Source organism: Nerophis lumbriciformis, linkage group LG06, assembly GCF_033978685.3.
Source record: "Nerophis lumbriciformis linkage group LG06, RoL_Nlum_v2.1, whole genome shotgun sequence".
Lineage (NCBI taxonomy): Eukaryota > Metazoa > Chordata > Actinopteri > Syngnathiformes > Syngnathidae > Nerophis > Nerophis lumbriciformis.
In genome coordinates, this window is record NC_084553.2 from 40,169,363 (window position 1) to 40,189,739 (window position 20,377).

At 39.2% G+C, this 20,377-nt stretch overlaps 1 protein-coding gene across 1 annotated transcript in view; it reads right to left on the reverse strand.

Annotated features, from left to right (window-relative positions):
* Positions 1-20,377, reverse strand: part of spata17 (spermatogenesis associated 17) — a 97,109-nt gene that overhangs the window by 33,774 nt on the left and 42,958 nt on the right. The window contains exon 8 of the mRNA XM_061963539.1: positions 17,380-17,510. Coding sequence (XP_061819523.1) covers positions 17,380-17,510 — 131 coding nt within the window. The remainder of the gene's footprint in view (positions 1-17,379; positions 17,511-20,377) is intronic.

A 20,377-nucleotide genomic window follows, 5' to 3' on the forward strand; every position in this document is an offset into this window, starting at 1 on the left:
GCAAAATGTTTTACTTTTACTTCGTATTTTTGTGAAAAAACCCCCACCAGTTTTACTCTGTTACATTGAGTTTATTTCGGATCACTACATTTATTTATATCATCATATTTATTTATAATCTATTGATTACTACTTGCAAAAACATACTTTTGGCTTGTTAGAGACAACTTTTAACGAGCACTGTCACAAGACTCTGTTTCACCTATTCAACGTTAGCAATCAAACATGACCACACCCGAACGACACACAGTAATAGTGACATGACATCAGACAAGACTGGACACACCCACCTCTTCCATGTTTACATTAAAAACTACAAAAAAGAACAGCTGTATCATGTGTTTTCATTTATGTTACTAGACATGTTCGCATTCCATCCAACAAGAATTAGACTCCCAACTAGAGAAAATACATGGAAAGCTGCTGATCCCTAAAACAGCTATCAGTGTGTTATTTCCTCTTGAGGATTATATTCATTGATTTTTATTTTAATGTGCCAACATTTTAATGTTTTATGTAAAGCACTTAGATGTTTCTTATATATAAATGAAATGTTCTGTAGAAATAAAACTTGCCTTGCCTAGTATGATACAACAAGGGTGTCATTAGATAGAGGGTCTTACTTTCAAGAAGCTGATATTAGACGTAGGACCTGAGTAATGAGGGCAAGGACACGTCGACGATAGATAAAAGGGCAAAGACTGCACAGCCCCCTTTGGTCTAAGACAAGGCCATTGAATTCCTGGAGAAGTGGGGACTGTCATCGTTGTGATTATGTGTGGATGCCTGTAAGTCGTGACAGGCCACGCCACATTACCACTGACAGACTTTCTTGCTGTGACACAGATGGGTATGGTAAATAAAAGATCCAGGAGTCATGGGCTATTTCCAGAGCTGTAATGGTCGAGCCAGAGAGGCAGCGCGAGCAAAGAATTGGGATATGCTAATGATGGGACTGGAGGCTACAAAGCAAGGCTTAAGGGGATGATTACAGAGCAGGGTAATGTGGCAGGGTGGTTGATAGGGCTGCGGCCTGGATTTGAAAATAATTAGGAGCATGGCTGGATAGCATAACCAGATAATGTGGCTTGGGGGGTGGAGAGGACGCAAAGCACGGCCTGGCACAGTATGAAGATGATGAGTATCAAGGCTGAGCTGTCCACTCCATCGGCCCTCTGAGCTGTGACAAAAACTCTGCTGTAGCTGTGGGTGCTTTCAACGATAGGACTTGAGCGCTAATTACCACAGAGCCAGCAAAGAGATAGCGCCAATAGACGTAGAGAGGCACACTAGGATGAAGCAACAGAAGGAAATGAACATGAATATGTAGTTAGAAGAGCTATGAATCACTGTGTTATGATATAACTGGGAAAAGGGTGGGAACAGCATTGTTACTTTCTCCTCAACACCATCCTGCAAAAGCACTAATATCTTGAGAAAAGTCTCGGGAAACAGGAAATATGAAGAGTGTGGATGTGAAATATTGTATGGATATGTGATGTGGAATATGGACATGTTAAACCAGTGTAAAGGCTTTAGTCAGAAACTTTAGTCTATCTTGCATATTTTTTTTCTTGCTTGCTCTCAACAAAGGTGGGAACTTCTCTTCCCTCTGCTTTTGATACAACTTGTTTCAACTTTTCTTTTAGCCTCTCTCCGCACTGTTTTTCAAAGTTAACCATGGAACTCATTGGAGGGTTGTGTGTCTGCCAATTCTTTACGATGAGGACATCAAAGCTCTCTACATAATCGGAACTATGATAACAGGGCATCTGCTGATTGGATTGAGTGTTGCCCTGGTACATCGACAAATTTGTCTTTTTAAAGGTACCCAGAAGCTGCCCGTCATGATTGATAGGATGGGCAGGCCACTCAGACAGTAACAATTTCTGATCTTATAATCACATACTGGATAACATCTTGCAGAAGCTTTCCATCTGCAAGGCAACATGTGAGGGCCAGGAATGGACAAAGAATGTATTGAAATGTATCTACTTGTCCCAACTAAAATATTCTAATCTGCACCCCCACCCCTAAGATCTCACCCGTTGGGGTCAAAATGATCACAAGAACGGTGAGCAAAAATCCCAGAATCACACGGGTGAACCTAGTGAATGACCTGCAGAGAGCTGGGACCAAAGTAACAAAGGCTGCCATCAGTAACACACTATTCCGCCAGGGACTCAGATCCTGCAGTGCTAGACGTGTCCCCCTGCTTAAGCCAGTACATGTCCAGGCCCGTCTGAAGTTTTCTAGAGACCATTTGGATGATCCAGAAGAGTATTGGGAGAATGTCATATGTTCAGATGAAACCAAAATAATTGTTTTTGGTAAAAACTCAACTTGTTGTGTTTGGAGGAGAAGGAATGCTGAGTTGCATCCAAAGAACACCATACATACTGTGTGTGAAGCAAGGGGGTGGAAACATCATGTTTTGGGGCTGTTTTTCTGCAAAGGGACCAGGAAGACTGATCCGTGTACAGGAAAGAATGAATGGGGCCATGTATCGTGAGATTTTGAGTGAAAACATCCATCCATCAGCAAGGGCGTTGCAGATCAAACGTGGCCCGGTCTTTCAGCATGACAATGATCCCAAACATACCGCCCGAGCAACGAAGGAGTGGCTTTGTAAGAAGCATTTCAAGGTCCTGGAGTGGCCGAGCCAGTCTCCATCTAATCCCCATAGAGGGAGTTAGAGGTAGGAGAATTAAAAAAAATAAAAAAGATTAAAAAATAACTGGCCTCAGCGTTTGCGTGTGGAAGGGTGAAACTGGTTGGTTTGTGTCAGAAGAAATGTGTGACATTATCTTATGTTTTTAAACCTTATTTAACAACAGAACATTAAATTGTTGACTCATGTTGACTAATGCTTTTCTTGCATCTGTATAATTATTACGGTATAAAAAAAAAACATTCAGGCCTTCTGGTCTCTGTGTAAGTGTGCGGTGGTCGTTTCCCCAAGATGCAGATGGACGTCAGGAAGCAGCGTGCAGGTAAGAAAGATGATTTATTCCAATAACCCGGCAAGAATACGAAAATAGAAATCACGCAAAGGCTTAACAAAAGACTAGCCAACAACAAGAGCAAGAAGCAAGTAGTACCATTGGTGCGTGTTGCGAATAAGACTGCCGGGCAGAATATGGCACAAGGCAGGAATAAATAGCTCTCTGATTAGTGACCAGGAGCAGGTGAGCTTCCCAACCACTAATCAGGGGCAGGTGACAAAAATCAGCACCCATGGCAACAAAGAAAACAAACAAGGGTGCTGAACCAGAATTAACCAACAACTAAGGAAATACTAAACTAAACAAAACATGACCCGGGCAACGGATCATGACACTTCTGTGACAAAACACACAAAAAAATATTGCATTAATCATGTACTTTTGCAACTTAATCAGAATTTATTTTGTCCATGTATGCTCCTTTATCTTAATTGTGGATGGCTATCAAGGCGGTACTGGTTGTTATATTGTCAGTCATCAGGTCAATCTGACTGGTGTGCTCCCTGGCAAATTTCACTCTGAAATAAACACTGACAGGACTTTAGATAAAACTGCTACCAAGTTTTAAGGAAAACATTTGGGTGCAATCAAGTATAATATTTAAAAAATGTTCTCGTATGACAGTCTGGTAAAATAATTGCATTTGTTATCAAATACCAGGGTCTTCTTTGAGATGATTTAAATTATACAAGCAAGTAATAACCTGTGATTAATCATGATTAATATAAAATTAAGTGTGATTAATCTTCTTTTAAAAAAACACTAATTTGACAGCACTAGTTTTAATATATCACTTTCAGGCTTCTGATTAGCCAAAATGTGCATTAAAAAGTGAAGTGAATTATATTTATGTAGCGCTTTTTCTAGTGACTTAAAGTGCTTTACATAGTGAAACCCATTATCTAAGTGACATTTAAGCCAGTATGGGTGGAACTGGGTGCAGGTGGGTAAAGTATCTTGTCCAAGGACAAAACGGCAGTGACTACAATGGCAGGAGCGGGGTTTGAACCTGGAACCCTCAAATTGCTGGCACGGCCGCTCTACCAACCGAGCAATGCCGCACATTCACATTCACTGGCTATTACCTTCACTGATAGCCAGTGAATGTGATTTTATGTGGACAGATAACTTTTTTTTAACTCTATTCTTGTGAATGGAGATATCGTTTTACACTCGAATGACAAACGTGTTGTGGATGCATCTCAATTATGGTTCTCAACTGGCACACAAAGGTTAAAAGAGGTTAATCACTGTTAAGCGTAAGAATAAACACTCCCTTTGATAAGAAGTGCTGAAGTCTGAATGCTTTCAACGTGCAATTTAAAGGTAAATTGCATATTTTTGGGGAATTTTGCCTATCATTCACAATATCTTTTTCTTATGCTGTCCAACTAGTAAATAAATACAATCAAAAGTCCACTTACAAAGGAGTCTATGGGAGTCACTCTAGTCTGCCTATAAAACACATAAAAAACATCCAAACACCTCCATTAAGGTTTTATATACAAACCCCGTTTCCATATGAGTTGGGAAATTGTGTTAGATGTAAATATAAACGGAATACAATGATTTGCAAATCATTTTCAACCCATATTCAGTTGAATATGCTACAAAGACAACATATTTGATGTTCAAACTGATACAAATGTTTTTTTTGTTGCAAATAATCCTTAACTTTAGTATTTGATGCCAGCAACACGTGACAAAGAAGTTGGGAAAGGTGGCAATAAATACTAATAAAGTTGAGGAATGCTCATCAAACACTTATTTGGAACATCCCACAGGTGTGCAGGCTAATTGGGAACAGGCGGGTGCCATGATTGGGTATAAAAACAGCTTCCCAAAAAATGCTCAGTCTTTCACAAGAAAGGATGGGGCGAGGTACACCCATTTGTCCACAACTGCGTGAGCAAATAGTCAAACAGTTTAAGAACAACTTTTCTCAAAGTGAAATTGCAAGAAATTTAGGGATTTCAACATCTACGGTCCATAATAATAGAATCTGGAGAAATCACTCCACGTAAGCGACATGGCCGGAAACCAACATTGAATGACCGTGACCTTCGATCCCTCAGACGGCACTGTATCAAAAACCGACATCAATCTCTAAAGGATATCACCACATGGGCTCAGGAACACTTCAGAAAACCACTGTCACTAAATACAGTTTGTCGCTACATCTGTAAGTGCAAGTTAAAGCCCTACTATGCAAAGCGAAAGCAATTTATCAACAACATCCAGAAACGTCGCCGGCTTCTCTGGGCCCGAGATCATCTAAGATGGACTCATGCAAAGTGGAAAAGTGTTCTGTGGTCTGACGAGTCCATATTTCAAATTGTTTTGGGAAATATTCGACATCGTGTCATCCGGACCAAAGCGGAAGCGAACCATCCAGACTGTTATCGACGCAAAGTTCAAAAGCCAGTATCTGTGATGGTATCGGGGTGCATTAGTGCCCAAGGCATGGGTAACTTACACATCTATGAAGGCACCATTAATGCTGAAAGGTACATACAGGTTTTGAAAGAACATATGCTGCCATCTAAGCGCCGTCTTTTTCATGGACGCCCCTGCTATTTTAGCAAGACAATGCCAAGCCACATTCAGCACGTGTTACAACAGCGTGGCTTTGTAAAAAAAGAGTGCGGGTACTTTCCTGGCCCGCCTGCAGTCCAGACCTGTCTCCCATCGAAAATGTGTGGCACATTATGAAGCGTAAAATACGACAGCGGAGACCCCGGACTGTTGAACGACTGAAGCTCTACATAAACAATAATGGGAAAGAATTCCACTTTCAAAGCTTCAACAATTAGTTTCCTCAGTTCCCAATCGTTTATTGAGTGTTGTTAAAAGAAAAGGTGATGTAACACAGTGGTGAACATCCCCTTTCCCAACTGCTTTGGCATGTGTTGCAGCCATGAAATTCTAAGTTAATTATTTGCAAAAAAAAAAAAAAAGTTTATGAGTTTGAACATCAAATATCTTGTCTTTGTAGTGCATTCAATTGAATATGGGTTGAAAAGGATTTGAAAATCATTGTATTCCGTTTATATTTACATCTAACACAATTTCCCAACTCATATGGAAACGGGGTTTGTACATGCAGTATATATGTGATGTATTAACAGGCACATTTATAATAACATTTAACCTTTACGTATTTTGATCATTTTAAGCATATGGCAACGCATTCATTTCAAAAACGCATTACGACGTTCGCTTTTTTTTTAACTACACCATTGATTATGACTCACTGCAGACTTCATGAGAGTCAGAAAGATAATAAAACATCACTTACTGTGCAATGTCTGCTGACACTGGGATGCCGACTGTTAGGATGTTGTTGTATTCCCCTTTAGATGAAGAATGACTCATAATTCTCACGAAGAAAAAAGGCGGTGGATTTGTATGACTGTATGTGTTATTTGTTGAAACATTTGTGAAGTTAGGTAAAGTCATAGTAAGGGTTCAATGTCTGATACATTGGCATCAGTGCTAATCTTGCTATTATGTTAAATAGCCCACATGCTACTCATTCTGTACATTAGAAAGCCTGCATAGACCGAGTGATCAAAACCGATCGTACTCCCCCAGTCCCAGTTGTCAGCTGCAAGAGACCCCCCCGTTCACCCACCCACTCAATCCCCATTCTTATTTATCTCCACTTCCCGGGGCCGTGTTACTTCATTCCCGTGTCTCTGTTCTCTCCTTCCTTTTCTCTCTCCCTCGCTTGTTTCACTCCTTGTTTCCGGGCAATTGGGTCTGGGTGCTGGTGGCGATGGGGGGGTAAGAGGTTGGGGTGGAACTGCTGGGAACTTGGTGTGTGTGTGTGCATGCACGTATACGTATGCGTGTGTGTGCTGGGAAGTGAGCTAATAAAGGACGGTGATCCATGAAAGGCCTTGAGCAAAGACACAGTCAATTACCTAATGCCTGGACCAGACCGCGGGGCCCACGCACACACACTCTCACACTCAACATGCAGACACACACACACGGCCGTGCATACACCTCATTTACGTATACATGGAAAAGGGGCAATGGAGGGCATAACTGGGAATTGTGTTCACGTGTGTGGGTGGGTGTACATATGCGTATGATGGAGAGCGGCGATTTATTAAATTGCTGTCACTTTTGACAAATTTGTGCAACTCAAATTGAAAGAGCTTGGCTGCACCAAGTCTCTGTTTTCCCTCCTTTATTCTCGAGTGAAATATTGTGATACACTTCTGGCAGAAACCCTGGCAACCCCAATCTATAGTCTATACTTACATACTGTATGTGTTTGTATGGATGTTAACCCTAAAGCTGGCAGGCTCACATAGTTTAGCATTTTAAAACACATTCTCCCAAAGACAACTCAGTCAATCATTTTGTACCACTTATACTGTTCAGAGTCATGGGTGAGCTGGGGTCAACAGTCAATCACAGGTCATACAGTATACAGTAGACTAAGGGTGTCCAAACATTTTCCACTGAGGGCCATATTGAATAATTAAAGGATTTGGGGGTCATTTTGATATTTTTCATTTTTAAAACCAATACAATATACGTTATTGACTTTTTTTTTAAAGAAAAAAAAGTAGACTGCAGGTCAGATTTGTGGTCAACATTTTAACTTTATTTTCATTACATTGGACCGGTTTTCAGTTTTTTAATGTTTTTTTTCAGTAATACTAATTTTCAAGAATGGGCCGCAGGCCATTCAATCAATCAAAGTTTACTTATATAGCCCTTAATCACGAATGTCTCAAAGGGCTGCACAAGCCACAACGAGATCCTCGGCTCAGATACCCCCTCCGGTGCAATGGATACTGAGTGGTGTGAGAGTCCAGTCCATGGTGGGGCCAGCAGGGGGGGGGGGGAAATCAAGAATTAAAAGTGGGGTATTGTCAAGTTGTGTTTTGATTGTTTGTTTTCTCCCCTAACTTGAAAAGGGTTTTGACTTTTTGACCAGGGGTTACACTGGGACTTCACTCTTTGTTTTAATCCAATGATGAGACCAATCTCTGTTTATCCTTTTATTTTGGACTTGATTGTCTCTTTTTTTCCATTGTAAGGTGAAAAACCTTTGGAAAAGGTTGTCAAATACAAAAGCAATTAGGGACCAAATATAAACAAATTACAATAAACCATTTTTTAACATAAAAGTGTTTCCAAATGTACATATAGTGACCTTTCACAGCTTGGATTTGACATTTAAACATTTTAACAATCACTTGGCAATTAAAATAAATTCAACACATCAAATCAAACATCAAAATAATATAAGTCATCTCACCGTCAGCCACCCTGGTCTCTGTAAACAGTTAGGCACTACTGCATTTGGCAAATTCTCCTCGAGCAGTGTTTGTTGGCCTGAAGTCTGAGCTGGAGCTGCAGACTTAAAAGGAGTGGATTTGATTGCTTCAGGTGAGAGAGCCTTCCTGATTACTGATGGTCTTCAGCTGTTGGGAAATGTTGTCTGTAATTCCAGTTCTGTCCTCTGGGGGGAAATAGGAGTCAAACTGACATTTGGACATAAGGCCCTTCTGTTTGGGTGAAGGCTTTGGCCTTATGTAGAGTTTGCCAAAACAGGTATACTGCAAATTCGGGTATCGACCGGGTAAATAACGAGACAAAATTGCCGATATCAATCATACTTGCCAACCTTCCTGGATTTTCCGGGAGACTCCCGAAATTCAGCGCCTCTCCCGAAAACCTCCCGGGACAATTATTCTCCCGAAAATCTCCCGAAATTCAGGCGGAGCTGGAGGCCACGCCCCCTCTAGCTCCATGCGCACCTGAGTGAGGACAGCCTGTTTTCACGTCCGCTTTCCCAAAATATAAACAGCGTGCCTGCCCAATCACGTTATAACTGTAGAATGATCGAGGGCGAGTTCTTGGTTTTTTATGTGGGTTTATTGTTAGGCAGTTTCATTAACGTCCTCCCAGCGCGGTAACAACACACAACAACAGCAGTCACGTTTTCGTCTACCGTAAAGCAGTTTGTCTGCCATAAACAGCAATGTTGTGACACTCTTAAACAGGACAATACTGCGATCTACTGCACATGCATATGTGACAATAACATCTACGGCTTTTAGAGAGTGCAGTGCACAACTGCGCACACAACAAGGAGACGAAGCAGAAGAACGAGGAAGATACAGCCGTGGCGACGCCGACGACGAGTAAGATGAAGAAATACGCTTGTAAGTTCCAAGCCGCAGCTGCGATTGGACCTGGATAGCCTCCGGGAAGAAGTAGTGGATTACCGAGTGCTTGGCAGTGAAGCTCTTCCTCAGGAAGCAAAGATTGACCGGTTTTGGGCCATGCTAGGGAGAGATGGAAGATTCCAGACTCTAGTGCATTTGATGAAAGCACTTTTGTGCGTGCCACACAGCAATGCATCATCAGAGAGGGTGTTCAGCATGGTTAGAAAAATAGTGACAGCGAATAGAACAAGGATGGACAATTCAACCCTTAACTCAACAATGAGTAGATGAGTGTTATGTGTGTGTATATGTGTAAATAAATGAACACTGAAATTCAAGTATTTTATATATATATATATATATATATATATACATATATATATGTATATATATATATATATATATATATATATATATATATATATATATATATATATATATATATATATATATATATATATATACATAATAATATAAATGTATATATAGCTAGAATTCACTGAAAGTCAAGTATTTCTTATATATGTATATATATATATATCAGTGACATGCGGTCACTAGAGGCAGGTGCCATCATGGAAAGAAAAAAAATGTAAAAAGAAAAAAAATAAATTAAATTGTTATATGTATCCAGTGATTATACTATAATGTTATTTTCCATTTAACTTCACCAGTTTTAGATTATTTGTATTCAAAATCGCTGAATTTTCACATTTGCCGTTCAAATACTGAGAAGAGACGGTGCGGTGATCAGCAGCCAGTTGAGGCACGTCACTCAATTGTGCCTCACCATGGATTACGGACTCGGCTAACTGCTGGTCTGATGTGCAGTGAGAACGTATTGCTATATGAATTATATTATACATTTCCATAGTTTAGTTAGCTGAGGTATATAATGTACAGTGTATTTTGTCAACAACTGTATGTGTGTAAAGTATTTCTTATGCTGAGCAATCATAAAACTGCTGCGAAGACGCACTGTGTGAGGCTCGCGTAATCCAGCCTCCTGGTGCCGGTTAACACACCTCCGCCGCAGACTGCCCCGACGGGAACGCCACACCAACCAAAGCCCACACCCAAACCCTCCACGTGCAAGACTGAATCCACCCAAAAAAAGTCACTTAACAAGAAGCCAAAAAGTGCAAAAACAACATTGCTCGCGCCGGAGGAGCCGTGAATGACTGCAGGGACACAACATTAGGTACACCTGCAGACTGCAGCACGGATTTCATATTTCATTCATTCACAACTCCTCCAACACGAACGCCACTGTTCCCGCACTTATAAGTAAAGGTAAGACCATAATAACGTTTTTTTTTATTAAATGTGCTTTTTTGTGTGCTACAGTTTGTATGTGTAAAGTTAAAGTTAAGTTAAAGTACCAATGACGCTGCAGGGACACAACATTAGGTACACCTGCAGACTGCAGCACGGATTTCATATTTCATTAATTCACAACTCCTCCAACACGAACACCACTGTTCCCGCACTTATAAGTAAAGGTAAGACCATAATAACGTTTTTTTATTAAATGTGCTTTTTTGTGTGCTACAGTTTGTATGTGTAAAGTTAAAGTTAAGTTAAAGTACCAATGATATAAGTTATATGATATAAGTTTCACCACACTAGGTGTGGTGAAACTTGTCATCTGCATTTGACCCATCCTCTTGCTCACCCCCTGAGATGTGAGGGGAGCAGCGGGCAGCAGCGGGCAGCAGCGGCGCCGCGCCCAGGAATAATTGTTGGTGATTTAACCTCCAATTCCAACCCTTGATGCTGAGTGCCAAGCAGGGAAGAATGCTGGTATGAGCTTTTAAACATAACCCGTTAACTGCTGCCAATCAAATGGTGAATAAGATACTCTTTAGGGTTCATATGTTTGTAAATCTGACTGTGATGAAGTCAGTGCCTCACCAGTCATGAACCTCACCGCATGTCACTGATATATATACAGGTAAAAGCCAGTAAATTAGAATATTTTGAAAAACTTGATTTATTTCAGTAATTGCATTCAAAAGGTGTAACTTGTACATTATATTTATTCATTGCACACAGACTGATGCATTCAAATGTTTATTTCATTTAATTTTGATGATTTGAAGTGGCAACAAAAGAAAATCCAAAATTCCGTGTGTCACAAAATTAGAATATTACTTAAGGCTAATACAAAAAAGGGATTTTTAGAAATGTTGGCCAACTGAAAAGTATGAAAATGAAAAATATGAGCATGTACAATACTCAATACTTAATTGGAGCTCCTTTTGCCTCAATTACTGCGTTAATGCGGCGTGGCATGGAGTCGATGAGTTTCTGGCACTGCTCAGGTGTTATGAGAGCCCAGGTTGCTCTGATAGTGGCCTTCAACTCTTCTGCGTTTTTTGGTCTGGCATTCTGCATCTTCCTTTTCACAATACCCCACAGATTTTCTATGGGGCTAAGGTCAGGGGAGTTGGCGGGCCAATTTAGAACAGAAATACCATGGTCCGTAAACCAGGCACGGGTAGATTTTGCGCTGTGTGCAGGCGCCAAGTCCTGTTGGAACTTGAAATCTCCATCTCCATAGAGCAGGTCAGCAGCAGGAAGCATGAAGTGCTCTAAAACTTGCTGGTAGACGGCTGCGTTGACCCTGGATCTCAGGAAACAGAGTGGACCGACACCAGCAGATGACATGGCACCCCAAACCATCACCCAACCATGCAAATTTTGCATTTCCTTTGGAAATCGAGGTCCCAGAGTCTGGAGGAAGACAGGAGAGGCACAGGATCCACGTTGCCTGAAGTCTAGTGTAAAGTTTCCACCATCAGTGATGGTTTGGGGTGCCATGTCATCTGCTGGTGTCGGTCCACTCTGTTTCCTGAGATCCAGGGTCAACGCAGCCGTCTACCAGCAAGTTTTAGAGCACTTCATGCTTCCTGCTGCTGACCTGCTCTATGGAGATGGAGATTTCAAGTTCCAACAGGACTTGGCGCCTGCACACAGCGCAAAATCTACCCGTGCCTGGTTTACGGACCATGGTATTTCTGTTCTAAATTGGCCCGCCAACTCCCCTGACCTTAGCCCCATAGAAAATCTGTGGGGTATTGTGAAAAGGAAGATGCAGAATGCCAGACCCAAAAACGCAGAAGAGTTGAAGGCCACTATCAGAGCAACCTGGGCTCTCATAACACCTGAGCAGTGCCAGAAACTCATCGACTCCATGCCACGCCGCATTAACGCAGTAATTGAGGCAAAAGGAGCTCCAACCAAGTATTGAGTATTGTACATGCTCATATTTTTCATTTTCATACTTTTCAGTTGGCCAACATTTCTAAAAATCCCTTTTTTGTATTAACCTTAAGTAATATTCTAATTTTGTGACACACGGAATTTTGGATTTTCTTTTGTTGCCACTTCAAATCATCAAAATTAAATGAAATAAACATTTGAATGCATCAGTCTGTGTGCAATGAATAAATATAATGTACAAGTTACACCTTTTGAATGCAATTACTGAAATAAATCAAGTTTTTCAAAATATTCTAATTTACTGGCTTTTACCTGTATATATATATATATATATATATATATATATATATATAAATATATATATATATGTATATATATATATATATATATATATATATATATATATATATATATATATATATATATATATGAAATACTTGACTTGGTGAATTCTAGCTGTAAATATACTCCTCCCTCTTAACCTCGCCCCCCCACCCCCGACCCCACCCCCCGCCCCCCACTTCCCGAAATCGGAGGTCTCAAGGTTGGCAAGTATGATATCAATACTCTACACAATTTTGTGGTTTTCAATTTGTTGATTGCGATTATCAAATGGGTGAAATATTTAAGGTTTGTGATTCGCAATTAGGATTTTAGGTAAACACTAACATTAAACAAATTGTTGCAAATGGTCCCGAGATGCACTTTGGACACCCCTGCTGTAGCCACTCACATTTACATCAGTGGACAATTTAGGGCTTCGGATTAACCTAAAATGCATTATTTTAGACTGTGGGAGGAAACCTTAGTACCAAATGTAAACTTACACAAGGAGAACACACAAATTCAAAAATATTCCTAATGTAAGGCAGATGAGCTACATGTAACCACATGCACTAACATGCTAATTACTACATCTCAAACTGAGTTACATAAATAAACACAACTATCTAATTATCAATGTACCTCAAGTGTGTGACAACTATGTGAAGCTCTTGACATTGTCTGGCTGAGAAAACAGGTTATTGCTGTGGTCCAACTAATGCTGCATACTTTCGGTTTGTCTGGTCAGTCAATGGAAACATGTAACAAACAAACAAGACAGGCAAACGATTTATATTTGAAGAATTCAGTCAATGATGGTTGTGGTAAGTTAGTTGTTTAGTATAATAAAGCTACGTTTTCCACAAAGCAACTGTGAAGGTCATAGCTATGAAGTTTGGTTTCATCACAACAAATCTCTGGTTTAAAAGATATTCAATATATATTCCATAAAAGTCTCTCTGTTTGTGTGTGCAGTTTCTTGTTTGATTGAAACTGTACTAAATACAAAAGAACAGTACAGAGGCGAGAAAAGTGGCTGGCGTTTTGCTCCGTTGCCAGAGAAATTACAGCGTGAGGAAGATCAAACTGAGGGTTAATACGAGCGCTTCACACACAACTGAGTAGATTAGCCCGTGAGCAGTAATGAGGTTATAATCAAGTGTTTAACAAAGTCACAAATACACTGCAGCTACACTTGTTACATACACACAAGCACGCCATTTCTAATTTCGTGGAAAAGCCTCTGAAATAAGAAATGTGTGCTAAAGCAGTATCAAAATCACCAGGCCTTTACCCTTTAGGTTTATAATAATTATGTGTTCATTTGTTACTTAAAGGGGCAGGTTGCAACCTTTACGCAGATGCATGGAGAGCGCTACCTTTCCAATCCGGCTTTTAGCACAAGGCAACATAAACTTTGCTCGTATGTAACACACACATTAGCTTTATGTGTGGTCAGCTAATGATAGAATTTTAGCAAAGTTTACCTATTAACATTATCCATCATTAAATATACAGCCCGAGTACAGTAACAACATGACTGCAAATTGTTAGTTGCTTCTCTTGGACTGCTTTTTTCTGAGTGTACTTGCTAACCTGTGTGTACGTGAAAGAGACACATGCCGGATTGACAGACAAATTCCTTGGACCGACAAGCCATTTTTATTCAATACAATCAGTAATTATGAAAAATATAGAGAGAAAAAATATTATCTTCTGTTAAACCACTAATAGTCGCATAAGCTAGCCAGTGGTGTTCTCCTTATATTTTTGGGTTTAAAAAATTGGTTTAAAAAAGTTAATGTGTTGACTAACTGATCTGCACATGGCCACACAATTGATCATTCCAGCACAATCCAATCAGATAGAATACGAAAGCATGATCACGAATGTATAAAAATGAAAAATATATTTGTGGTTGTGTTTTGCATTGAGGAATTTGTAGCACTCCTAATAGCTGGGTTGCACATGACGACACATCCGTTTTTCTTCTTCGCGGATTAATTGACATGATGATCAAACAACTTGAGCGTAGCATTAAAATAAGTGAGAGTGAGTGTAGAGTTTGAGCAGAAAATGCTATATTTCTGTTCTGTTCTTGGGTGTTCCAGTCATTCAAACAGAGAGTTAAAAAATATGGGGGTTAATTTGTATCTTCATGACAAAAGTTTATTTTTTGACACTGAATTTATGTAACTGAATTTTTTGTGTTTGAATTTTGTGAACTGAATTTTTTTTTTTTTACATCAAATTAGGTTGACAATTTCATTGAAAAAACAGTGTTTTAAAATTCAGTGTATAAAAATTCAGAGTAAAAAGAAAATCAGTGTATGAAAAAAATTCAATTTTGCTGCTTCTAAAAGCAAGACTCCTTTCCGGTAAAATAAGAATAAAGCAATCGATCCTGTCTTATAACCAGCCAATGAGGTGTCAAGTTTACGTCACGTGATACGGGTCTTGCAAAACAGCATAACAAAGCAGTTAACTGTTCTACCTGGGCATAATACAACATTATAAACACTTCAATGCGGCCCACTGGATATTTTCAAACAACAGAAATTATTCCAATAGTTAAAATGTGCGCTTATGAGTGACATACGAGTTACTACGTGTCATGATACGCAGTTAAACTGACTGTGATACAAAATGTGACCAGCAGATGGTGCTGGATAATGATGTTCAGGTAAACGAAACGAAGAAGACAGACATGCATTCACGGAGGGAGGAATACACTTTTGAGCATTAATAGATTAACCAAACCCTACAGTAACCATAGGAAACTCTGCTTCATGCAGACGAGGGATGGGGCAGAGTGGGCGGGGCAACGACACGTCTGAGACCAATGAGGTGGTCTGGGAAGTAGAGGAGCAACGTTAATATATTCTCAATATTCAGTATTTTATTGTTGGTATATTGTAAATCGGACGTTCTATATTTTATGTACATTCTGACCGTCATATAATTCAGTAAAAAAAACTATAGTTCATTCCGTTTTTGAGATGGTCTTTTTAGTTTTTTTACTGAATTATTTGACAGTCAGAATGTACATACAAATATAGAATGTGGGATTTACAATATTAAGTATGAACTAGGGCTGGGCGATATATCGAATATACTCGATATATCGCGGGTTTGTCTCTGTGCGATATAGAAAATGACTATATCGTGATATTCGAGTATACGTTCTTACGCAGTTGCTTTTAGCTGCGGGCATTACACTACAGGCGGTTCTCATTCTTTCTTGTCTCTGCTTCTCACAGTGACATAAAACAAGCGCACCTTGTTACATACGTCACATACTGTCGCGCGTGCAACGTCATACGCTCTCGCGGAGCAGAGAGGTAGAGACATGACTAACGTTAGCTGTGGTGCTAACGGAGCGGTGCGAGTGGTAATACGAAAGAAAGTAGGTGCTAATCTGGTAACAAATGGAGGAAGAATTAATTCCCAAGAAAAACAGCACGGGGTCCATCGTCTGGCGGTGGTTTGGCTTCAAGCGGAAAGATGTCGAACAGACAACTGTATTATGTCAAGTATGCGGTAAAAGTGTTGATACAAAAAGTAGCACCACTGCTAATTTGTAGCATCAGTTGAAAAGTCACCCGCTAGAGAATGAAGAGTGCTTGAAACTCTGCATGTCAACATCTCCGTTCGGTGCCACACCCACAAAATGCCGAAGCAACCATTTCCAGATCAACACCGTATGAAAAAAATTGTCAACAACAGAAGGAGATAACGTCCGCAGTAACCTACCACATAGCGAAGGACATATACTATTTGATTTCCTATTATGCAGCTAATTTTTATTTGAAAAATCTTGTGTGACATCATGCACAAAAGTGCACTTTATTTGTTTTAAACTATTGTAGAGGCGTTCTGTACAAAAACTGCACTTTTTTTTAAGTGTTGTTTTGATATGTCGTCTTAGTGACATCATGCACAAAAGTGCACTAATAGCTTGTTTTAAAATGTCTCTGACAATCTTGCACTTTCTGTTTTGGAAATTACATGAGTGTTTGTGCCACTGCTTAATAACTGTTTAATAAATACAGTTTTGGTAAATTGACTTAGTGGTGATTTCCCTCTCTGCATGAAAGTTTAAAATGAGCATATATTAATGTAGTATGAACAATAATGTTTTCATGTAGACACAGAATCATCATACTGCTGTGATTATATGCATCAAGTGTTAATTCAAGGCTAAGGCAAAATATCAAGATATATATCGTGTATCGTGACATGGCCTAAAAATATCGAGATATTAATAAAAGGCCATATCGCCCAGCCCTACTATGAACAATAAAACACTGAATATTGAGAATATACAAACCCCGTTTCCATATGAGTTGGGAAATTGTGTTAGATGTAAATATAAACGGAGTACAAGGATTTGCAAATCCTTTTCAACCCATATTCAATTGAATGCACTACAAAGACAATATATTTGATGTCTAAACTCATAAACTTTATTTTTTTCTTGCAAATAATAATTAACTTGTGTGTATGTACGTATGTGCAGAATTCCGTTTCAATCGGTTATGCAAATTTTTCACGCAACTCAAAATACCTAAAACCTCATATTACAAGTATTATTTACAATACATATAGACAAATTAACTTGTGTGACTCACAGTGTGCCACTGTGAAGTCGTATCTCATTCTGTGGATCCTCCAGGTACCCGTATGAGGTCTGCAGATGCGAAGACAACTCAGGAAAACACACGCCTTGCTCCCACATATCCCCAGGGTCTCTGATCCGGACCTGAAATAACCACAGAGACGCACACGTATCAGATAATGATCATTGTTTCTTTCTGCTTCAGCCTCACTCCCGCCCCTGTCTTTGTCTGATCCCTCTCCCACAGGTGGTGATGGTTTACAGCTAAAAGCAGAGGCCAATCCTCTTCAGCTCTCCTCCTGTGACACTGAGACCATGAGAGAAGCTAGGAGGGAAAGAGTGATGAGGGAAAAAGAAAAAGCCGGACAGAGTAAATCCGAGCAAGTCTGATGAAAATGAGCGATATAAGAAGAGTGGTGACAATGTATAGTAAAGACAAATATTGGATGTACAGTTAAAGGTCAGGACATGTTAAGGAGACAATGTCTCCCGGCTGGGCTGGGAACGCCTCTAGATCTACCGGGAGTGGCTGGACGAAGTGGCTGGGGAGAGGGAAGTCTGGGCTTCTCTGCTTAGGCTGCTGCCTCCGCGACCCAACCTCAGATGAGTGGAAGAAGATGGATGGATGGATAGACAGTTGGAATGAATAATTTCATCAAGACTGATTTCACACAACTAGTTATAGCCAAGTAAATGCATAAAACATCATATTAAAAAATAAATAAATAAATAAAGTCAACATAATGTAAATATACAGGGGTACCGGGTGTGAGTGGTTATGTATCTACAGTAACCTGCCTAAAGAGGACAGGATTGATTGGAGGGAGACGATAATTGTAGAAAGGCTGTTATTTCTGCAATTTGAAAACTCAATATAGACAGCTGTTTAATTATTGCACTTAAAAATGATTTGGAGTGCTCGAATAGTGGAAAGGAATATGTAGATAGGTAGGTCCTAGGCGTATAGCGATTGATCAATGTATCGATAGATCGATTTGCATTCCTAAATTTCAGGTATATCAATCTGTGCTCGGCAAGTTTGCCTTCCGGAATATAGGTATCTATCCAAGATTCTGTTTAAAGGGAATCCATCGATTTTATCTATGCAAGAAAAAAGAAAACATTGGATTTAAGAACGGCAGCCTTTATATGAACTTAAACACTTTTAATAATGACGTTAAACGTTAAGTCTATTTTGCCTGTCTTTGATGTCATCAAAACAAAATTGGCGAAAAACTACGGTGGCTGAGAAAGGTCCAACAACAGCAAATGCCACAAGACAATATCATTAAATACAACACAACAACTTTCAGCTACAGCACGATTGTAAAAGCCACAAAAAATACAAACGACAACACAATAATTTCAAGCCGCAACACAACAACATAAGGTGTGACAAACAACACGCAACTGGCAGCCAAGCAAAAGTTATTTAATGAGAAATAAATACAAGAGATGGATCAAGGACGTTATCGAAATTAGGAAACGAGGGTTCAACAGCATCAACAGGGATGAGGAGACATACATGCTTCCGAACACCTTGGACACTGTCTGTCATCGGCGACGCCGGGTCGAAGAACAGAAACTGTATGGCCGAATCGGGAAACTTGATTTAACAGATAAATCTACTGTTAAAATTTTGGTTGATGTACTTTTAGTAAAAATAGCTTGAATGTTGAAAATGACAACAGCAAAGGTTTTCTGTGTTGGTTGCACTTCTTTATTCAAATAAGATTTGAATGCATTTGGCCATTAATTGTTATTTACTTGGTTGTTTGTATCCATAGTCCAACATAATTATTTTACAAGAAATAACAAGAATTTAAGAAACTTCACCTTTAATGTCCAGTATCCAGTATTTGTTTCACAGTCACACTGGTTGATTTGTCTTATTTTTTGCTAAAAGGTTACTTAATCGATTTCAACTAACTGAATTGTTTCGGATCAAATCATTCTAAAAAACAAAGAGATCATTTAAATTGTATTTGGCATCCAGAAATGTCAAATCAAATTGTTGTTAAAACGAATTGTTATACCCCAAATAGCTTCCTTTAAAGCCCAAGGTTATTCATTAACAAGCATATTACACAACAAAGCAGCAACTAGGGATGCAACGATTATACATTGTGAATGTATTATTATAGTTTGAGTAATAATCCCGGATTCACGATTATTATGCATTGGTTAATTTTACAACCAAAAATGTGATAAAATTACATATACATTCCTTAGATATTTGGATGTGTATTTTATTACTGTTGAAAATAATAGTATTCAATAACATAATAACAGAAAAATGATACAATATAAACAATAAATAATTAATGATACATACATAAAATAATGTATTACTAATATAAGAATACAATTCACTTCATTGATCCCGGGGAAAATATTACTCATATGGGTAATAAACTCAAGTGGTATTGTCATCAACTGTCATCCATGTCCATTTATTAATTTGTAATAATGTATTTTATGTGTTAATAATAACTGGAATGCACATAATTAGATCCCATGGTATAGTGCTGCTATTTTTCAAACTCCTGATGTTATGTTGGTGTTTTACACATACTATATTAACTTACAATGCCTGTAGTTTATTCAACACAGACAGGAAGAAACACTCTCTGTTGTTAAATGGTCCCTAAAAGAAGCCCTTGACAGGAGTACCTGTTGCTGTTTGTTTACAATGAACTGACTCAATGCTATGCTATTGGATGTAAGTGACATGTTTTTATTCAACTTCCCCTATCAACTCAATTATTTATTCAAGTAACTTGCCACTAACATAATTTACCTTGGTTAATATGTCTTACCTTTACTATGGCATGCAAATATAGGCGGATGTACGGTAATAGACTTTTTAGCTGCAACCCTATTTTGGCAGGTTTTGCAGGTTTGACCCATTGTCTTCAGTGACTCCCTGGTCATTTTTTAAAGTATCCGAAATGTTACCACACTGCTGACTTTAGCTTTTTTAGGGTGGGAAAAGTGTGCTGCTTTGTCCT